The sequence below is a fragment of the Salmo salar genome, chromosome 13 (genome assembly GCF_965601325.2).
Source record: "Salmo salar chromosome 13, fSalSal1, whole genome shotgun sequence".
Classification (NCBI taxonomy): domain Eukaryota; kingdom Metazoa; phylum Chordata; class Actinopteri; order Salmoniformes; family Salmonidae; genus Salmo; species Salmo salar.
The window spans coordinates 10,328,349-10,350,822 of NC_138303.1; the positions used below are offsets into that span (position 1 = coordinate 10,328,349).

The following is a 22,474-nucleotide window of genomic DNA, read 5'->3' on the forward strand; positions in this document are numbered from 1 at the left end:
ATAGTGTTCCCTATGGGTAATAGTGTTCCCTATGGGTAACAGGGTGCCCTATGGGTAACAGGGTGCCCTATGGGTAACAGGGTGTCCTATGGGTAACAGGGTGTCCTATGGGTAACAGGGTGCCCTATGGGTAACAGGGTGCCCTATGGGTACAGGGTGCCCTATGGGTAACAGGGTGTCCTATGGGTAACAGGGTGCCCTATGGGTGATAGTGTGCCCTATGGATAATAGTGTGCCCTATGGGTAATAGTGTGCCCTATGGGTAATAGGGTGCCATTTAAGACTGTTAAACTGGAGTCTTAACAGTATAATGAGGATCAGTGTTATCTCAGTAACAGACCTGGGTAACTCAGCCGGAGTCTTAACAGTATAATGAGGATCAGTGTTCTCAGTAACAGACCTGGGTAATTCTTCATCTAGTGGTAGTAGCACTGCCGACCACAGGCAACCTATCCCCCTTGGTGATGGGGACCCTGGACAAAAGTAGTGCACTATATAGGGAATATGGCTCTGGTCTAAAGTAGTGCACTATCTAGGGAATAGGGTGCCATTTGGGACACATCAACACCCACCTGGATAATCCTTGACGAAGCTCTTGTAGAGGTCTCCCAGCTGGTCTGGGGTGATGTAACGGCTGGAGTCGTCAGGTGACTTGAAGTCCAGGTCGTATTTCCCGTCCTTGTAGAACTCGGAGGCGGCCACGTCCATGCCGATAACGATCTTGTCGGTATAGCCGGCTTTGCCAATGGCTTCCTTCAGCAGCTCCAGAGCTGAGTAGAACATAGATGAATAAGAGATTCCCTCACGCTAAATTATGAGATTTGCTTGGCTTGATATATATTTTTCCCATATTTAAATAGTGTACAATACCATGAGCTACACTGAACTACACTGACCTGGCACTGAGCTACACTGACCTGGCACTGAGATGCACTGACCTGGCACTGACCTGGCACTGAGCTACACTGACCTGGCACTGGGCTACACTGACCTGGCACTGAGCTGCACTGACCTGGCACTGAGCTGCACTCACCTGGCACTGAGCTACACTGACCTGGCACTGAGCTACACTGACCTGGCACTGACCTGGCACTGAGCTACACTGACCTGGCACTGAGCTACACTGACCTGCTACCGACCTGGCACTGAGCTACACTGACCTGGCACTGAGCTACACTGACCTGCTACCGACCTGGCACTGAGCTACACTGACCTGGCACTGAGCTACACTGACCTGGCACTGAGCTACACTGACCTGGCACTGACCTACACTGACCTGGCACTGACCTGGCACTGAGCTACACTGAGCTGCACTGAGCTACACTGACCTGGCACTGAGCTACACTGACCTGGCACTGACCTGGCACTGAGCTACACTGAGCTACACTGACCTGGCACTGAGCTACACTGACCTGGCACTGAGCTACACTGACCTGCTACCGACCTGGCACTGAGCTACACTGACCTGGCACTGAGCTACACTGACCTGGCACTGAGCTACACTGACCTGGCACTGACCTACACTGACCTGGCACTGACCTGGCACTGAGCTACACTGAGCTGCACTGAGCTACACTGACCTGGCACTGAGCTACACTGACCTGGCACTGACCTGGCACTGAGCTACACTGAGCTACACTGACCTGGCACTGAGCTACACTGACCTGGCACTGACCTGGCACTGAGCTACACTGACCTGGCACTGAGCTACACTGACCTGGCACTGAGCTACACTGACCTGGCACTGACCTGGCACTGAGCTACATTGAGCTGCACTGAGCTACACTGACCTGGCACTGAGCTACACTGACCTGGCACTGAGTTACACTGACCTGGCACTGAGCTGCACTGACCTGGCACTGAGCTACACTGACCTGGCACTGACCTGGAACAGAGCTACACTGACCTGGCACTGAGCTGCACTGACCTGGCACTGAGCTACACTGACCTGGCACTGACCTGGCACTGAGCTACACTGACCTGGCACTGACCTGCTACTGACCTGGCACTGAGCTACACTGACCTGGCACTGAGCTACACTGACCTGGCACTGACCTGGCACTGAGCTACACTGACATGGCACTGAGCTACACTGACCTGGCACTGACCTGGCACTGAGCTACACTGAGCTGCACTGAGCTACACTGAGCTGGCACTGAGCTACACTAACCTGGCACTGAGCTACACTGACCTGGCACTGAGCTACACTGACCTGGCACTGAGCTACACTGAGCTACACTGACCTGGCACTGAGCTACACTGACCTGGCACTGAGCTACACTGACCTGGCACTGACCTGGCACTGAGCTACACTGACCTGGCACTGAGCTACACTGACCTGGCACTGAGCTACACTGACCTGGCACTGACCTGGCACTGAGCTACACTGAGCTACACTGACCTGGCACTGAGCTACACTGACCTGGCACTGAGCTACACTGACCTGGCACTGACCTGGCACTGAGCTACACTGACCTGGCACTGACCTGGCACTGAGCTACATTGAGCTGCACTGAGCTACACTGACCTGGCACTGAGCTACACTGACCTGGCACTGAGCTACACTGACCTGGCACTGAGCTGCACTGACCTGGCACTGAGCTACACTGACCTGGCACTGACCTGGCACTGACCTGGAACAGAGCTACACTGACCTGGCACTGAGCTGCACTGACCTGGCACTGAGCTACACTGACCTGGCACTGACCTTGCACTGAGCTACACTGACCTGGCACTGACCTGCTACTGACCTGGCACTGAGCTGCACTGAGCTGCACTGAGCTACACTGACCTGGCACTGACCTGGCACTGAGCTGCACTGACCTGGCACTGAGCTGCACTGAGCTACACTGACCTGGCACTGACCTGCACTGACCGGGCACTGACCTGGCACTGAGCTGTGACCTGGCACTGAGCTGCACTGAGCTACACTGACCTGGCACTGACCTGGCACTGAGCTGCACTGAGCTGCACTGAGCTACACTGAGCTGCACTGACCTGGCACTGAGCTGCACTGAGCTACACTGACCTGGCACTGACCTGCACTGACCTGGCACTGACCTGGCACTGAGCTGCACTGAGCTACACTGACCTGGCACTGAGCTACACTGAGCTGCACTGAGCTACACTGACCTGGCACTGAGCTTCACTGAGCTACACTGACCTGGCACTGAGCTGCACTGAGCTACACTGACCTGGCACTGAGCTGCACTGAGCTGCACTGAGCTACACTGAGCTGCACTGACCTGGCACTGAGCTGCACTGAGCTGCACTGAGCTACACTGAGATGTACTGAGATACACTGACCTGGCACTAAGCTACATTGAGCCACAGTGGCTGGCCAGTCTATGCATTATTCAGTATTGGGTTGAGGTCTTAATTTGGAGACCATCTGTTGCCTCCGGAGCAGCATTCCTAGGCAATGAGCAGAGAGCTCCAGCAACATAGGGTACCTGTGGTGTAAACACGTGGGGAAGTGGAGATAGGGACTGGGGGCAAAGAGGTCTATACTAGTGAAGTACTAGAGGGTTCTGGGAATGTTAAAGTCAGTGGATGTTCCCTCTCAGCTAAGGCACAGAAGTGTAAGGAAATCATGTTAGCAGCACTACTCATTATCCAACTGAACTGAAGTGCAGCTGCAGTGGTGCCATATTGCTGGTCTTGTACTGGGAAAATAAAGTTTTTCCTACTGCAGCTTGTGACAACTGATGCTGTGAAAAGGGCTATACATCTGACTGATTATTGGATGGATTGATTGACTGACTGACTTACTCTCAAATCTGACTGATTGATTGACTGACTGACTGATTGTCAATCTAATTGATTGATTAATTTACTGACTGCCAATCTGACTGATTAACTGACTGACTGATTAACTGACTGACTGATTAACTGACTGATTGATTAACTGACTGACTGATTACGACTGACTGATTGATTAACTAACTGACTGACTGGTTAACTGACTGGTTAACTGACTGATTAACTGACTGACTGATTAACTGACTAACTGACTGACTGATTGATTAACTGACTGACTGATTGATTAACTGACTGACTGATTAACTGACTGACTGGTTAACTGACTGATTGATTAACTGACTGACTGATTAACTGACTGACTGGTTAACTGACTGATTGATTAACTGACTGACTGATTAACTGACTGATTGATTAACTGACTGACTGGTTAACTGACTGACTGGTTAACTGACTGATTGATTAACTGACTGACTGATTAACTGACTGATTGATTAACTGACTGACTGGTTAACTGACTGACTGATTAACTGACTTAACTGACTAACCCATTTCACCCTCTCCCCTCCCTCCCTCCCTCTCAACCCCTCCCTCCCTCAACCCCTCCCTCTCTCAACCCCTCCATCCCTCATTCTCTCTCTTACCTTCCTTGTTTTCCAAGATGTTGGGGGCGAAGCCTCCCTCGTCTCCCACGTTAGTGGCGTCCTGGCCGTATTTCTTCTTGATGACGTTCTTCAGGTTGTGGTAGACCTCGGCTCCGATCCTCATGGCCTCCTTGAAGGTGCTGGCTCCTACAGGGAGGATCATGAACTCCTGCATGGCCAGCTTGTTGCCTGCGTGGGAACCTCCATTGATCACGTTGAAGGCCTGGACAGAGACAACAGAGGTTTGAGCCTCAGTTTCAAATTACAGTTAAAGTTAAGTAAAGTCTTGTTGTAAATATAAGAGGTGATTCTGTATTACAGTTGAAGTTAAGTAAAATAATGTTGTAAATATATGAGGTGGTTCTGTAATTACAGTTGAAGTTAAGTAAAATAATGTTGTAAATATATGAGGTGGTTCTGTAATTACAGTTGAAGTTAAGTAAAATAATGTTGTAAATATATGAGGTGGTTCTGTAATTACAGTTGAAGTTAAGTAAAATAATGTTGTAAATATATGAGGTGGTTCTGTAATTAGGTCCAAGCCAAAGTCAGTCAAATAAATGTAAAATCTAAACACAGGCTTACAGGGACAGGTAGGATGACATCGGGGTTGCCAGCGAGGTCAGCGATGTGACGGTACAGGGGGACACCTTTCTCAGCAGCACCGGCCTTGCACACAGCCAGGGACACGCCCAGGATGGCATTGGCACCAAACTTAGCTGGGAGGAAGTGGGGGATGGGGGGACGAGGTAAATGCCCATATAGCTCTTTTCTGCCTCTTACTCCTCTCATCATTGGTTTTGAAAGGTGGTTCCTGGCAGTTCACCAACCCCATGACTAAACTTCACCCTTGTTACCAAACTTAGCTGAGGGGGGAACAGAAAGAGAGCCCGTAGTCCATTGTGAATGACTGTTATCATAATTAATTGCTGTCACCATAGATTTAGTTCTGGGTTCCAAGATTTAACAGCCAATACAGTGCTTTTCTGTGTACAGCTTCTATTCTCTATTCTGTATACAGCTTCTATTCTCTTTTCTGTATACAGCTTCTATTCTCTATTCTGTATACAGCTTCTATTGTCTTTTCTGTATACAGCTTCTATTGTCTTTTCTGTATACAGCTTCTATTCTCTTTTCTGTGTACAGCTTCTATTCTCTTGTCTGTATACAGCTTCTATTCTCTTGTCTGTGTACAGCTTCTATTCTCTTGTCTGTATACAGCTTCTATTCTCTTGTCTGTATACAGCTTCTATTCTCTTGTCTGTGTACAGCTTCTATTCTCTTTTCTGTATACAGCTTCTATTCTCTTTTCTGTATACAGCTTCTATTCTCTTTTCTGTAAATGGCTTCTATTCTCTATTCTGTAAATGGCTTCTATTCTCTTTTCTGTATACAGCTTCTATTCTCTTTTCTGTAAATGGCTTCTATTCTCTATTCTGTAAAAGGCTTCTATTCTCTTTTCTGTGTACAACTTCTATTCTCTTTTCTGTATACAGCTTCTATTCTCTATTCTGTAAATGGCTTCTATTCTCTATTCTGTAAATGGCTTCTATTCTCTTTTCTGTATACAGCTTCTATTCTCTTGTCTGTATACGGCTTCTATTCTCTATTCTGTATTCTATTCTCTTCAAGGGGACAACAAAAGCCTATTTGGGGACTTTGTATTGACGCCTAGTACACTGGTGTACTGTATATGTCTAGCCTTCCCTGTAGCTCAGTTGGTAGAGCATGGTGTTTGCAACGCCAGGGTTGTGGGTTCGATTCCCACGGGGGGCCAGCAAAAAAATAAATGTATGAAATTGTATGAAATGTATGCATTCACTACTGTAAGTCGCTCTGGATAAGAGCGTCTGCTAAATGACTAAAATGTAAATGTAACCAGAATCCTCATGTTAACTCAATGCTGTGAAGAAATAAGGCAGTGTACAGCCGGCAGATTTTGAATGGTTCCGGATGGCAGCTCACCATTTTTACATCTAAATTTAACCCTAACCCATCAGACCCTAACCCATCAGTCCCTAACCCATCAGACCCTAACCCATCAGTCCCTAACCCATCAGACCCTAACCCATCAGTCCCTAACCCATCAGACCCTAACCCATCAGAACCTAACCATCAGTCCCTAACCCTAACCCATCAGTCCCTAACCCATCAGTCCCTAACCCATCAGTCCCTAACCCATCAGACCCTAACCCATCAGAACCTAACCATAACCATCAGTCCCTAACCCTAACCCATCAGACCCTAACCCATCAGACCCTAACCCATCAGTCCCTAACCCATCAGTCCCTAACCCATCAGAACCTAACCATAACCCATCAGTCCCTAACCCATCAGAACCTAACCATAACCATCAGTCCCTAACCCATCAGTCCCTAACCCTAAGCCATCAGTCCCTAACCCATCAGTCCCTAACCTATCAGTCCCAAACCCTAACCTATCAGTCCCAAACCCTAACCTATCAGTCCCTAACCCTAACCCATCAGTCCCTAACCCTAACCCATCAGTCCCTAACCATAACCTATCAGTCCCTAACCTATCAGTCCCTAACCCTAACCTATCAGTCCCTAACCCTAACCTATCAGTCCCTAACCCTAACCTATCAGTCCCTAACCCTAACCTATCAGTCCCAAACCCTAACCTATCAGTCCCTAACCCTAACCCATCAGTCCCTAACCCTAACCCATCAGTCCCTAACCCTAACCCATCAGTCCCTAACCCTAACCCATCAGCCCTCCCTAACCCATCAGTCCCTAACCCATCAGTCCCTAACCCATCAGTCCCTAACCCTAACCTATCAGTCCCTAACCCTAACCTATCAGTCCCTAACCCTAACCTATCAGTCCCAAACCCTAACCTATCAGTCCCTAACCCTAACCCATCAGTCCCTAACCCTAACCTATCAGTCCCTAACCCTAACCCATCAGTCCCTAACCCTAACCCATCAGTCCCTAACCCATCAGTCCCTAACCCTAACCCATCAGTCCCTAACCCTAACCCATCAGTCCCTAACCCATCAGTCCCTAACCTATCAGTCCCTAACCTATCAGTCCCTAACCCTAACCCATCAGTCCCTAACCCTAACCTATCAGTCCCTAACCCTAACCTATCAGTCCCTAACCCATCAGTCCCTAACCCTAACCTATCAGTCCCTAACCCTAACCTATCAGTCCCTAACCCTAACCTATCAGTCCCTAACCTATCAGTCCCTAACCCTAACCTATCAGTCCCTAACCCTAACCCATCAGTCCCTAACCTATCAGTCCCTAACCCATCAGTCCCTAACCCTAACCCATCAGTCCCTAACCCTAACCCATCAGTCCCTAACCTATCAGTCCCTAACCCATCAGTCCCTAACCCTAACCTATCAGTCCCTAACCCTAACCTATCAGTCCCTAACCCTAACCTATCAGTCCCTAACCCTAACCTATCAGTACCTAACCCATCAGTCCCTAACCCATCAGTCCCTAACCCTAACCCATCAGTCCCTAACCTATCAGTCCCTAACCCTAACCTATCAGTCCCTAACCCTAACCTATCAGTACCTAACCCTAACCTATCAGTCTCTAACCTATCAGTCCCTAACCTATCAGTCCCTAACCCTAACCTATCAGTCCCTAACCCTAACCCATCAGTCCCTAACCTATCAGTCCCTAACCCATCAGTCCCTAACCCATTAGTCCCTAACCCTAACCTATCAGTCCCTAACCCTAACTTTTTGCTGTGCCTGCTGAATATTCACAACTAATAAATAAAACCAAGAGAAGCAGCTAACATTTAGCAATTTAGTCTAAATGAAATGTGAAGCCTCCACGTAGTGCTCATAAAGACTTTGAGACTGCTCTAATCAGCCTTTATCAATTGTTTGTTTAAAGTTGGCCCGGGCTGTCAACATCAGTTTAAAAACATGCAGGTTCGTTAGACATCCATCACCCTACTATCACTTGTTATCTATGCCTCATAATAAAGGCTCATACATGTTTATAACAAGTTATAAAGCTTTATACCTGCGGGCTCTAAGTAAAATGTTTCCCAACTTACACTTGTTCTCTGTGCCATCCATGTCCAGCATCAGCTGGTCAACCTTCTCCTGCTCCAGGACACTGACATCCTGAACAACAGTACAGACAGACACAGAACAACACACCGGTCATTAGAGATAGGGACTGACAACAAACAGACAAAAAGGTTAGTTCAAAGTTCAAAACAGGTTAGCTCAAAACACCAGGCTTGAAGGACATTTAATGGTTCACTAGTACACTACTACACACAGCATCTTGAGGTGCTACTTTGGCAGGTTAGGTGAAAGATCTTTGGAGCTCTGCAGTGACCGTCACTGTGCTCAAGGACAGTAATCACTTTGACAGTGATCAAAGTGCAGTGCTGTATTTCTACAACAACTCAGAGATAAATGTAACAGACAAAAAATGCAAAGATACTATTAATACATACTATATAGAGATAACTTACCACTTTGACTCAATTGTCTTCAGTCAGGATCGTGCTTAGCAATCTACTACATGACAAACATACTGCCGTGACTCTTCCATCTCATACTGTAAACTCTATGCAACTCTGATTTGACACTAGCACGACATTGTCAATGTTAGTCAGACAGTAAATGTTCCTACCTGCCGAACAAGTGCAGGTGCAATAGTTTTATTGATATGATCAACAGCTTTTGAGACACCTGCAGAGGGACAAGCAGAGCGTCACGACCCAGGGAGAAGTAGACCGTGCAACAGCAGCAGCAGTAGGCATTACCAGACGATCACAGAGCAAGAGCCTTAGCTCTCGCTAAGACTGGCTGTTTGGGTGGCAGCAATTAGGCTGGTTAAACAAACGTCAAGTGGAATTATCTACTATTGGGATCATGTGGGTAAATCACAGAAATAGAATGACAAAATGCCCGCCAGTTGAATCCACCCATCTTGGAACGCTGACTTGAATAGGGATGTCCGTTATTGTCACCATATTGCCATCTGGGTAATACTGGTTTAGCAGATCTGTGATCGTCTGTGAATGCCTGCGACAGAGGTTAGTTAGTGGTCCAAATCAAAGCAAACACACTCAAAAAGTCATGCTTTCATCAACCAGTTCATTTCAGTGTTATCTCTGTCTTACTCCTGTTGCTCCTCCACGCTGTGTATTTACCTGGTTACACAGAGCTGGGGCCAAGAACTCATTAATATATTTAACAGACCTTTTCACCCCTGACAGAGGAGGAAAGATTGATGAAGTGTCAGAAAGCAAGGATGAAGATGAAAGAAAAATGTAACAGAATTTTTTTTAAAAGAGGGGGCTTTGTACTATAAGGACATTGGGATATCAAAGCAAACCTTTGCCCAGGTAGCGTGTCTTGTCGTTGTCACGGAGCTCCAGAGCTTCATAGATACCAGTAGAGGCACCGCTGGGGACGGCAGCCCTGAACAGACCTGGAGAACACAGAGGATTTGAATGACTACTGTGTTTTAAATTGATTTCCTGACTCACTGCAAGAGGCTGGCTGTTGCATACTAGTTAAAGAAATCAAAATGTTTCACTGCAGCCCAGAACTGACCTTAATACATCAATATTAGATCAATGATTATGGATATCCAGAGTTTTTTCTGCATAGAAAAGGATTGGGCGGGCCTCCTAAGTGTTTTTATTTTTACCTTTATTTAACTAGGCAAGTCAGTTAAGAACAAATTCTTATTTTCATCGACGGCCTACCAGGGAACAGTGGGTTCACTGCCTTGTTCAGGGGCAGAAGGACAGATTTGTACCTTGTCAACTCGGGGATTTGAGTTACTAGTTCAACGCTCTAACCACTAGGCTACCTGCCGCCCCTAGTGTTCTTTCGGGCCGACTAAGTCCAAACAGTAAAAATAAGTGTTAAATAAAACCAGATATAAAGTATGTAGATAAGATAATGGAGCTATATATTTTTTCAATAAGATGATCTTTGAGAACTAAAATGACCAAAATAAAAATGAGACAGTCAGTGAGAATCAATTTTTTTGTAAATGATGCGTTCAGGAGTATTTTTGTCATGCCATGGGGCCCTCATTGATTTTGTTACAATGTTGGAGTCACTCAGACAGCATATGAACACAGCATAAGCCATGGCAAAATGTTTAGCTATAAAACTGCAAATATTTTATTATTATTATTATTATAATTACGTTTTTATATATATTTTTATCTTCAACTCTACACTGTTGGAAACGGACCCGCAAGTACGCATTTTATTGTTAGTCAACCTGTTGTTTACGAAGCATGTGAGATTTTCTAGAATTCCCGGCAGTTAGCTTTAACACAGTGACATTTTGTCTCGCTGGCCAAGAAGAGGGCTTCTAAAACCTCTGATATCCACAAATATCCTGAAAATCATATTTTGTGATTTTTCAGTATACAGTGCATTCGGAAAATATTCAGACCCCTTGACTTTTTCCACATTTTGTTACATTACAGCCTTATTCTAAAATTAATTCAATCGTTTTTTTCCCCTTGTTTTCCCACACAATACCCCATAATGACAAAGCAAAAACAGATTTTTGACATTTTTACAAATGTATTAAAATTTAAAAAAAGAAATATTACATTTACATAAGTATTCTGACCCTTTACTCTGTACTTTGTTGAAGCACCTTTGGCAGCGATTACAGCCTTGAGTCTTGTTGGGTATGACGCTACAAGTTTGGCACACCTGTATTTGGGGAGTTTCTCCCATTCTTCTCTGCAGATCCTTTCAAGATCTGTCAGGTTGAATGGGCAGCGTCGCTGCGCAGCTATTTTCAGTTCTCTCCAGAGATGTTCGACCGGGTTCAAGTCCAGGCTCTGGCTGGGCCACTCAAGGTCATTTAGAGACTTGTCCAGAAGCCACTCCTGCGTTGTCTTGGCTGCGTGCTGAGGGTCGTTGTCCTGTTGGAAGGCGAACCTTCGCCCCAGTCTGAGGTCCTGAGCGCTCTGGAGCTGATTTTCATCAAGGATCTCTCTGTACTTTTCTCCGTTCATCTTTCCCTCGATCCTGACTAGTCTCCCAGTCCCTGCCTCTATAAAACATTCCCACAACATGATGCTGCCACCACCATGCTTCACTGTAGGGATGGTGTCAGGTTTCCTCCAAACATGACGCTTGGCATTCAGGCCAAAGAGTTCAATCTTGGTTTCATCAGACCATGGTCTGAGTCCTTTAGGTGCCTTTTGGCAAACTCCATGTGGGCTCACATGTGCCTTTTACTTAGGAATGGCTTCCGTCTGGCCACTCTACCATAAAGGCCTGATTGTTGGAGTGCAGCAGAGATGGTTGTCCTTCTGGAAGGTTCTCCCATCTCCACAGAGGAACTCTGGAGGTCTGTCAGAGTGACCATCAGGTTTTTGGTCACCTCCCTGACCAAGGCCCTTCTCCCCTGATTACTCAGTTTGTCCGGGTGGCCAGCTCTAGGAAGAATCTTGGTGGTTCCAAACTTCTTCCATTTAGGAATGATGGAGGCCACTGCGTTCTTGGGGACCTTCAATGCTGCATAAATGTTTTGGTACCCTTCCCCAGATCTGTGCCTCGACACAATCCTGTCTTGGAGGTCTACGGACAATTCCTTCGACCTCATGGCCTGGTTTTTGCTCTGACATGCGCTTTCAACTGTGGAACCTTATATAGACAGGTGTGTGCCTTTCCAAATCATGTCCAATCAATTGAATTTACCACAGGTGGACTCCAATCAAGTTGTAGAAACATCTCAAAGGATGATCAATGGAAACAAGATGCACCTGATCTCAATTTCGAGTCTCAAAGCGAAGGGTCTGAATACTAATATTATTATAGTATTTCATAATTTTTTCAAATAAATGTGCAAACATTTCTAAAAACCTGTTTTTGCTTTGTCATTATGGGGTATTGTGATGTCATTATGGGGTATTGTGATGTCATTATGGGGTATTGTGTGTAGATTGATGAGGAACACAAAATGTTTTAATACATTTTAGAATAAGGCTGTACTGTAACAATATGGAAAAAGTCAAGGGGTCTAAATACTTTTTCAGAATAAACTCTACTGCAGTAGTATGAAGGTTGTTTGTTATTCATAGTAAAAAGCAACAGGAAATCAAAATTATCCAATGAGCAGCAAGTATCCCTTTGGTCCTATTTTAATCACATTTTGTTCCCAGAGGAGGAGAGAGAGGGTTGCACATGCTAAGCAGGTCAATGTGATTTAACAGAGTTGGGCAGAGAAGAAAAGCTCTCTACTGAGCATGTGCAATGTAGCAGCCTCCACACACACACACACACACACACACACACACACACACACACACACACACACACACACACACACACACACACACACACACACACACACACCCCCACACACACACACACACACACACACACACACACACACACACACACACACACACACACACACACACACACACACACACACACACAGTGCAGCAGCTTCCAGGATGTGACTGCTGGCTCAGACACACACCAAGGTCAGACATTTTGGATTCAAGAAAGATACAGGATGTGCGAATTTGATTCTAACTGCTCATTGGGCTAAAAAAATAAAAAAATAAATGCTGATCAAACCAATGACAGGGGTCCTGAGATCAGGAGGGATTTAAAGCTTAACCACAGAGACACACAGAGAGATTTAGGCCATGAGTTCAGGCTTATCAAATCATCTGCATCAGGAAATCAGCTATGGGATGCTTGATATAATTTAGCAGTCAAGCCCAATAAACCTATTCAGATTAATTTAGTTTTAGTGATTTCACTTGTTTTCAAATCAACTACAATCAAAGCATGCAACATATTGCATTTTGGACACGTCTACAGTATGTCTGAATTCAGTAAGGTTAACATATGCCTAGATTCAGTTCGAATTGTATTATTTTATTTTATTTATTTAACCTTTATTTAACTCGAGAAGTCAGTTAAGAACAAATTCTTATTTACAATGACGGCCTACCCCGACCAAACCCGGACGACGCTGGGACAATTGTGCGCCGCCCTATGGTACTCCCAAATCACGGCTGGTTGTGATACAGCCTGGAATGGAACCAGGGTCTCCTTAGACCGCTGAGATACAGCCTGGAATGGAACCAGAGTCTCAGACCGCTGAGATACAGCCTGGAATGGAACCAGGGTCTCCTTAGACCGCTGAGATACAGCCTGGAATAGAACCAGGGTCTCCTTAGACCGCTGAGATACAGCCTGGAATGGAACCAGAGTCTCCTTAGACTGCTGAGATACAGCCTGGAATGGAACCAGGGTCTCCTTAGACTGCTGTGATACCGCCTGGAATGGAACCAGGGTCTCCTTAGACCGCTGCGATACAGCCTGGAATGGAACCAGGGTCTCCTTAGACTGCTGAGATACAGCCTGGAATGGAACCAGAGTCTCCTTAGACTGCTGAGATACAGCCTGGAATGGAACCAGGGTCTCCTTAGACCGCTGAGATACAGCCTGGAATGGAACCAGGGTCTCCTTAGACCGCTGAGATACAGCCTGGAATGGAACCAGAGCCCTGCCGCGGTCGCCTGGTGGCCAGAGCCTGCCGCTGAGATACAGCCTGGAATGGAACCAGGGTCTCCTTAGACCGCTGAGATACAGCCTGGAATGGAACCAGAGTCTCCTTAGACCGCTGAGATACAGCCTGGAATGGAACCAGAGTCTCCTTAGACCGCTGAGATACAGCCTGGAATGGAACCAGAGTCTCCTTAGACCGCTGAGATACAGCCTGGAATGGAACCAGGGTCTCCTTAGACCGCTGAGATACAGCCTGGAATGGAACCAGAGTCTCCTTAGACCGCTGCACCACTCGGAAGCCCTCTGTCCAAATACTAATATGTTCTTTTTTGTGGTTGGAAACCCCCATCGGAGGACGTGACAGTCACTCTCAAAGAAAAATACATTTGCGTGCTCAGCTCAAATGTTTGTTGTAACAAAAAGTCTTTAGGTTCCCGGGTTCAAAAAGGCATATATACTTGAAGAAAGGAAAAACCGGCACTCACTGAAATAAATGTCAAAAAAATTAACGTTTTGAATGTGTTTCTTTTAGCAGCAGAGGCCAGAACAAACGAACGCGTTTCGGTGGCAGCCATCCGTCTGTTCTGACCTCTGCTGCTAAAAAATAAATAGGTGAAAACTGAAAGACTATTTCCAGTGAGTACAGTCACTCTCATCCCAGAGGATTAGTACTGGATCTGAAAATAGAAACAGAAGGACGATGCAGCCCGTCTAGTAACGTCTGTAATTCAAAACCCTTTGTGTTATATAGCAGAGACACATTACATCTGGGGGCCTTGTCTCTGCATGCTCCAATAATCCAACCCTATTTATACAGCAGCAGACAACACAAAGTGTATCCCAAATTGCCCTCTATTCTCTTTATAGTGACATTCTTTTGAACAGATCTCTATGGGAATCACTTTGGGCCCTGGTCAAAAATTGCGCAGTATAAAGGGAATACGGCGTCATTTGGGACGCATCCAATGCCAAATCAGGCTGGGGAAAGGTTAGGATCCCATCCATCCTAAACTAGAAACCATGAAGCTGCTAACTTAAGAGCACCTAGCAACCTTCCCACAAACTGTCAAAAGAGAGTAAGACAAATGGAAAACTCTTTCCCTTTTTTGGGTGGATTTCAAGCCCATTTGCAAGCCCATGTTAAATCCAACATGTCTTCTCTCACTCCCCCCCCCCCCCCCCCCACCCCTTTTCCTCTTCCTCGGTGGCCTAATTCAGATAGCTTCATTAACATTCTGGACATTCATTCATTAAGTTGAAATAACTGCTTTGTTTTAGCCCACGGAGCAGAACTCCACTCTTTACAAGGGCAGCGGAAACCCCGATTCCATTCTGGACATTCATAGTTAGTTGGCTGAATATATTGTTAGGTTGGTTGAGATAAAAAAAATACATCTTGAAAGTTAAGGTATTGATTTCCAATGAATTGTAATCCCCATTACAAATTACAGGTCTGTCATGTTCTGTGCCTGTATGATCAACAACACTTTAAATATGACTTAAATTCACATGAGGAAGAGTATTAGAAGACTTCAGTGATTACCCCCAGAAAAACAATAAAAAGGACTAATTCCTGGTTAACAAGATGGAGTAGAATTAAGCAATAAGGCACGAGGGTGTGTGGTATATGGCCAATATATCATGGTTAAGGGCTGTTCTTACCACGAGGGGGTGTGGTATATGGCCAATATATCACAGTTAAGGGCTGTTCTTACCACGAGGGGGTGTGGTATATGGCCAATATATCACAGTTAAGGGCTGTTCTTACCACGAGGGGGTGTGGTATATGGCCAATATACCACAGTTAAGGGCTGTTCTTACCACAAACCCCTGAGTTGCCTTATTGCTATTATAAACTGGTTACAAACGTAATTAGAGCAGTAAAAATAAACGTTTTGCAATCCCCTTGAAATACGGTCTGATATACCACAGCTGTCAGCCAATCAGCATTCAGGGCTGGAACCACCCAGTTTATAATAAGTTTTAACCTGGCCTCTTTTAGGCCTCTAGGTATTACAGAGTCCAACCTGTGAACTCTGTACTGTAAGTATCCACGTCTCCATCTCAAATAGTACCCTATTCACTATATAGCGCACTACTTCTGACCAGGGCTCATAGGGGTGCACTGAAAGTAGTAGGCAAATGTAGTGCGCTATATAGGGAATAGGGTGCCATTTGGGATCCAGAAGTGTCGGATTGGAGATGGAGGGTTATAACCTGATAGGCTACTATTAAATGGAGATGGAGGGTTATAACCTGCTGATAGGCTACTATTAAATGGAGATGGAGGGTTATAACCTGATAGGCTACTATTAAATGGAGATGGAGGGATAGAACCTGCTGATAGGCTACTATTAAATGGAGATGGAGGGTTATAACCTGCTGATAGGCTACTAATAAATGGAGATGGAGAGATAGAACCTGCTGATAGGCTACTATTAAATGGAGATGGAGGGTTATAACCTGCTGATAGGCTACTAATAAATGGAGATGGAGGGATAGAACCTGCTGATAGGCTACTATTAAATGGAGATGGAGGGTTATAACCTGCTGATAGGCTACTATTAAATGGAGATGGAGGGTTATAACCTGATAGGCTACTATTAAATGGAGATGGAGGGATAGAACCTGCTGATAGGCTACTATTAAATAGAGATGGAGGGTTATAACCTGCTGATAGGCTACTATTAAATGGAGATGGAGGGTTATAACCTGATAGGCTACTATTAAATAGAGATGGAGGGATAGAAACTGCTGATAGGCTACTATTAAATGGAGATGGAGGGTTATAACCTGATAGGCTACTATTAAATAGCTACAATAAAATGTCTCTTGCAATAAAATAAATAATAAAAGACTTGACATTCAAGTATTAAATTCAGCTTTTTGCCTTCGCCTGTTTTTCATTTATCTCTGGGTATGACAATAAATATTTTGCTGTGTGTTCAACCTAGTTTAATGATTAACTCTAACAGATTTATTTAAACATTTATCTTTAGTAAACGTGCACTATGTCTATTCCATTGTCGATGTGCAAACGGAAACATAGTAGCATTGATTTCATCAACATCTCTGAAAGTGAACAACAAAGTAACCACAGTTGACTACATTGTATCTGCAACCGATTGCTACATTTAGTATTCAGTCCACCCTAGTACTGTCTGGAAGCCAGCAAATGGTTGTTGGCCACACTGCATACCAGTGAATGGCTAGCTAGCAAAATCATTCAAACTGCATGCAGACACATAAAAATGGTATCCACGAGTTAATCTCACTGGGTAATTACCAATCTCTCACTATCCCTATAAAAGCACGTCTCAGCAGAAATGTATTTTTAAAATGTTTGTCATAATTTTTGGGGGACACGGCAGCAACACCTTAGCAGCGGCAGGGTGCCCGTGCTAAATGAAAAAAGGGGAAACACTGATCCTACTGTATTTGTGTCTATATGACCATTACAAACGGGGGCTATTTATACTCCCCCAACTCTATCTGATCTGCTAGCTCTCTCTAGTCGACTGTAGGATAGGCTACCCTTACCCTGGAGCTAACTCACTCTGTCAGTAGGAGAGGGACTAGCCTGTAGCTAACTCACTCTGTCAGTAGGAGAGGGACTAGCCTGTAGCTAACTCACTCTGTCAGTAGGAGAGGGACTAGCCTGTAGCTAACTCACTCTGTCAGTAGGAGAGGGACTAGCCTGGAGCTAACTCACTCTGTCAGTCGGACAGGGACTAGCCTGGAGCTAACTCAATCTGCCAGTCGGAGAGGGACTAGCCTGGAGCTAACTCACTCTGTCAGTCGGATAGGGACTAGCCTGGAGCTAACTCACTCTGTCAGTCGGAGAGGGACTAGCCTGGAGCTAACTCACTCTGTCAATAGGAGAGGGACTAGCCTGGAGCTAACTCACTCTGTCAGTCGGAGAGGGACTAGCCTGGAGCTAACTCACTCTGTCAGTCGGAGAGGGACTAGCCTGGAGCTAACTCACTCTGTCAGTAGGAGAGGGACTAGCCTGGAGCTAACTCACTCTGTCAGTCGGAGAGGGATTAGCCTGGAGCTAACTCATTCTGTCAGTTGGAGAGGGACTAGCCTGGAGCTAACTCACTCTGCCAGTCGGAGAGGGACTAGCCTGGAGCTAACTCATTCTGTCAGTAGGAGAGGGACTAGCCTGGAGCTAACTCACTCTGTCAGTAGGAGAGGGACTAGCCTGGAGCTAACTCACTCTGTCAGTAGGAGAGGGACTAGCCTGGAGCTAACTCACTCTGTCAGTCGGAGAGGGACTAGCCTGTAGCTAACTCACTCTGTCAGTCGGAGAGGGACTAGCCTGTAGCTAACTCACTCTGTCAGTAGGAGAGGGACTAGCCTGGAGCTAACTCACTCTGTCAGTCGGAGAGGGACTAGCCTGTAGTTAACTCACTCTGTCAGTCGGAGAGGGACTAGCCTGTAGCTAACTCACTCTGTCAGTCGGAGAGGGACTAGCCTGCAGCTAACTCATTCTGTCAGTCGGAGAGGGACTAGCCTGGAGCTAACTCACTCTGTCAGTCGGAGAGGGATTAGCCTGTAGCTAACTCACTCTGTCAGTCGGAGAGGGACTAGCCTGGAGCTAACTCACTCTGTCAGTCGGATAGGGACTAGCCTGGAGCTAACTCACTCTGTCAGTAGGAGAGGGACTAGCCTGGAGCTAACTCACTCTGTCAGTCGGATAGGGACTAGCCTGGAGCTAACTCACTCTGTCAGTAGGAGAGGGACTAGCCTGGAGCTAACTCACTCTGTCAGTGGGAGAGGGACTAGCCTGGAGCTAACTCATTGTCAGTTGGAGAGGGACTGTCACGCCTTCCTTGGAGGTCTGGATAATTTTCTATTGCAATGGTCTGCTGGGAGCCAATTTTGATTGGATGTTACATTTAAAGAACCCTTCCCCATACGCCCGTAGACAGGGTTGTGTGTTATGTGCATCACTGTTTTCCGTCCAGGTAGATGTTGTTGTTGCCTATGCTAGTTTCAAGACTGATGCCCCATGTCAATGATCCACAATCCATAGGTAAGGCTGTACAGTGAAATAAATATGTCCTCAATACAGTTCTAAAGTCTAATACAGCCACAGTGTGATTTCAACAGATTTTTGTCCAATTAACAAATTATTTTATTTTGTTGAATTTATATAACAACATTCCAACCTATTCCATTATGGCATGATTCCACTATTTGTATTAATTTGCATCACTTTCAATAAAGGAACTTTTATTTTGAAGGCGAACCGCAAATGACAAATATTGTGGCTAATCCTTACTGTGGCTAGCTTCACATAGATAGGTCCGACCATCATTAATCAAATACGAACTGTGTTATAAATTATCGGTATTTTAGATGAAGACACCTAGCTAGACAGTTAGCTACTAACTATAGCTACTGAAACAGATGATGTTGTTTTGATATGTTTTTGGGGAGAACATTGTTTGCATCCTTCAGCTAGCTAGCTTTGTTTCTGACCAGCACTGTCCAGTGCTTGGGGAAGAGTGTCTCCTCTCCGCTCATGCGGCATGTCCACGAGATAAAACTTGACCAGCATCAAAGCATGCCTATCGGTGAATCGCTGTGACATATGAGTGATAGTGTAATCAATGTGCAATAGCTAGCTACGTAAAACAAAGTAATAAACCTGTTAAATTATTATGTGGCATGCAGTCACATGCAGGTCCTGACTGGTCAACGAACTTATTTAATGGGGTTATTTGACGTGTGTATATTTTTTGGGACATCAAAAGACCCAAACGACGTTCCATAATTAGCAATGCTTTATTCTAAATCTGAAAACCGCAGACAGTTACTAAATATATCATAGACAACGTGCATGCATGCAATGTTGCTTAAACTATGAAGACTGTCTCCCTTAGAGAAAACTGTGGTAAGGACAACATGCACCCAAAGTCGAACCCTAACCCTACAGAGAACAAAGTGTACAGATAGCCCCTGCTCCGGTAGAATCTCTTCTTACCTTTCTTGGTGTACAGGTCGACCTCCACGGTGGGGTTTCCACGGGAGTCGAAAATCTCACGAGCGTGAATCTTCAGGATGGACATGGTTCTGGAACTACACAGGAGAGAAGAGAGGAGAGGAATGTAAGAAAGGAGGATGGGAGAGAGAGGTGGATGGGAGTTAAGAGGATGGGAGAGAGGAGAGAGAGGAGAATGGGGGAGAGGAGATAAAGGAGAATGGGGGAGAGGAGATAAAGGAGAATGGGGAGAGGTAAATGTTGAAGACATCTACACACTAGCCCTCAGTGAGGATCTAAGTCTGAAGTCATGACAGTGAGTCAGGACAGAAATTTGGCAACATTTGAAATGCTCAATGACAGAATCCAACAGTATAAAACAGAAACGTTTACATTATTAAAAAAAACTAAAGCATAAAACACAAAAGCATAGAGTCAACATGAAAGTCCACGGACTGTACCTATGGTACCCACTGCTCTGGGGAAATGTGTTGACAGACCTGCGCAGATAATACTGTAGACAATGTCATGTGATGTGAGCACAACCTGTACACAGTTGCTGCGGTCTGTGTGGCCAAAGCATGGGTGTGTCCTTGTAAAATATGTATGGGAGGGTCTCCACGGGGCTGACGCGTCGATCTCTGCAGCATGACTTGGTCAAATGACCCCTGGGTTAAGATGCAGACTTTTTATTTTATTTTAATGTTATTTTTTTTACCTTTATTTTACTAGGCAAGTCAGTTAAGAACACATTCTTATTTTACAATGCTCTAACCACTAGGCTACGCTGCCGCCCCGAGACTTAGCCTGTCTCGCCTGACATGTTACTTCACCAACGTTTTCTGCTGAATCATTTTCTGCCAAATCAATTGCTGCATGCTGCATCCAAGTATTTTTTTCAATATGACAAAGCAAATTACTAACAGACTACTACACATGACATTGCCTAGGCTTTGCCAGGTACATGTACCACTTTACAGGGGAAATAGAGCACAACGTGTGCTTTTGGTTCAAAGCCATTTCAGAACATAGTATACCTTTACTGTGAAGTCTGTAATGTCCTGAACATTACCCTACTATGAAACAGCATTTACTGTGAAGTCTGTAATGTCCTGAACATTACCCTACGATGAAACAGCATTTACTGTGAAGTCTGTAATGTCCTGAACATTACCCTACGATGAAACAGCATTTACTGTGAAGTCTGTATTAGGCCTGTCCTTAACATTACCCTACGATGAAACAGCATTTACTGTGAAGTCTGTAATGTCCTGAACATTACCCTACGATGAAACAGCCCAGTTAACACCTCGCATTTCAAACATGTTTGGAGAAGAGAGATTTTAAACCACATCAAGGCTCTATATTCAGTATTTTTGCAGATGCCCCGGGTGAAATGGACTGTGTTCCCCAATACATAACATCAGTGATGGATTTTAATTCACTGTTTATATTCGATTTTAGACCAGATTGAGGTCCGGGCCTGCCCTACCCTTGTCTGTACTAGACTGTTCTGCACACAGACTATGGATTTTCATTTCATCGGTTTTATCTGACTTTCCCTGATGAATGAACCCCCATGTTCCAGCCTTTAGCCACTAAAACCAGACAGACAGACACACACACCATCAGCCAACCCCTACTGGAACAATGGAAAAGGATCTGGTATTAAATGTCCATGGTGTGGAAACTTTCCACTGGGCTACAAAGCACAGAGAGGGAAGAAGGGCCAATGTCAGCCCACACAAACAGAAGCATAAATACACAGAGACAGGACTGTCTTCTCTATAGACCTCACAACACTGGTCAGGACTAATGTTTAGCCTACAGTTGGACAACAAAGTACCTAATGTCACCTGACATTTTAAAGAAACAGAACATAATAATGTGGTAGTAATGATAACACAGCTATAACACAGCTATAACACAGCTATAACACATTACTTATAACACGTAGCTAACATATGTAACGGCAATGTTTTTTTCTCCTCGTCTCAGTGTGCAGAGACGGAGAAAGACAGAGTTGAACCTGCTGATAGGCTACTATAAAATGGCTCCTATAAAATGGCTTCCTCACACTGAATTTAAACAATAAAAGACTTGACATTCAAGTATTTAATTCAGCTTCGTTCCTTCGCCAGTTTTTGATTTATCTCTGGGTATGTCAATAAGTATTTTGCTGTGTTTTCTCCCTAGTTTAATGATTTAACTTTAACAAATATAAATTAAACTATTTATTTAAACATTTATCTTTGCGTGTGCAATGGAAACATTGATTTCTTAGCATCTCTGAAAGGGAACAACAAAGTAACCACATCTGGCTACATTGTATCTGCAACAGACTGTCCACCATAGCAGTCAGAAGGGGGCTTCCTTAATCGATGTCCACGTCGTCGGAGCACTTGTTGGGGTTTAACTGCCATTCTCAAGGGCAGAACAGCAGGTATGTCCACCTTGCCGGCTCGGGGATTCGAACCGGCGACCTTTCGGTTACTGGCCTAAAGCACTAGGCTACCTTGCCGCCCCATGACAAGCAATGAATGAACGGTGAAATGCCTTTGCCTA

The 22,474-nt window shown here is 45.1% G+C and overlaps 1 protein-coding gene across 3 annotated transcripts in view; it reads right to left on the reverse strand.

The window, feature by feature from the left end:
- LOC106566383 (alpha-enolase) overlaps positions 1 to 22,474 on the reverse strand; it is a 29,338-nt gene that overhangs the window by 6,254 nt on the left and 610 nt on the right. The window contains exons 1-8 of one of the 3 annotated variants that reach the window (XM_014134353.3): positions 20,371 to 20,391; positions 19,913 to 20,007; positions 9,743 to 9,838; positions 9,035 to 9,093; positions 8,445 to 8,514; positions 4,989 to 5,122; positions 4,404 to 4,626; positions 573 to 770 (exon numbers count right to left, since the gene is read on the reverse strand). In XM_014134353.3, the coding sequence (XP_013989828.1) occupies positions 573 to 770; positions 4,404 to 4,626; positions 4,989 to 5,122; positions 8,445 to 8,514; positions 9,035 to 9,093; positions 9,743 to 9,838; positions 19,913 to 19,997 (865 nt within the window). In that variant the 5' untranslated portion in view covers positions 19,998 to 20,007; positions 20,371 to 20,391. Of the gene's footprint in view, positions 1 to 572; positions 771 to 4,403; positions 4,627 to 4,988; positions 5,123 to 8,444; positions 8,515 to 9,034; positions 9,094 to 9,557; positions 9,617 to 9,742; positions 9,839 to 19,912; positions 20,008 to 20,370; positions 20,392 to 22,474 lie in introns of those variants that run through there. The other 2 variants (XM_014134351.3, XM_014134352.3) reach the window with 2 other exon arrangements.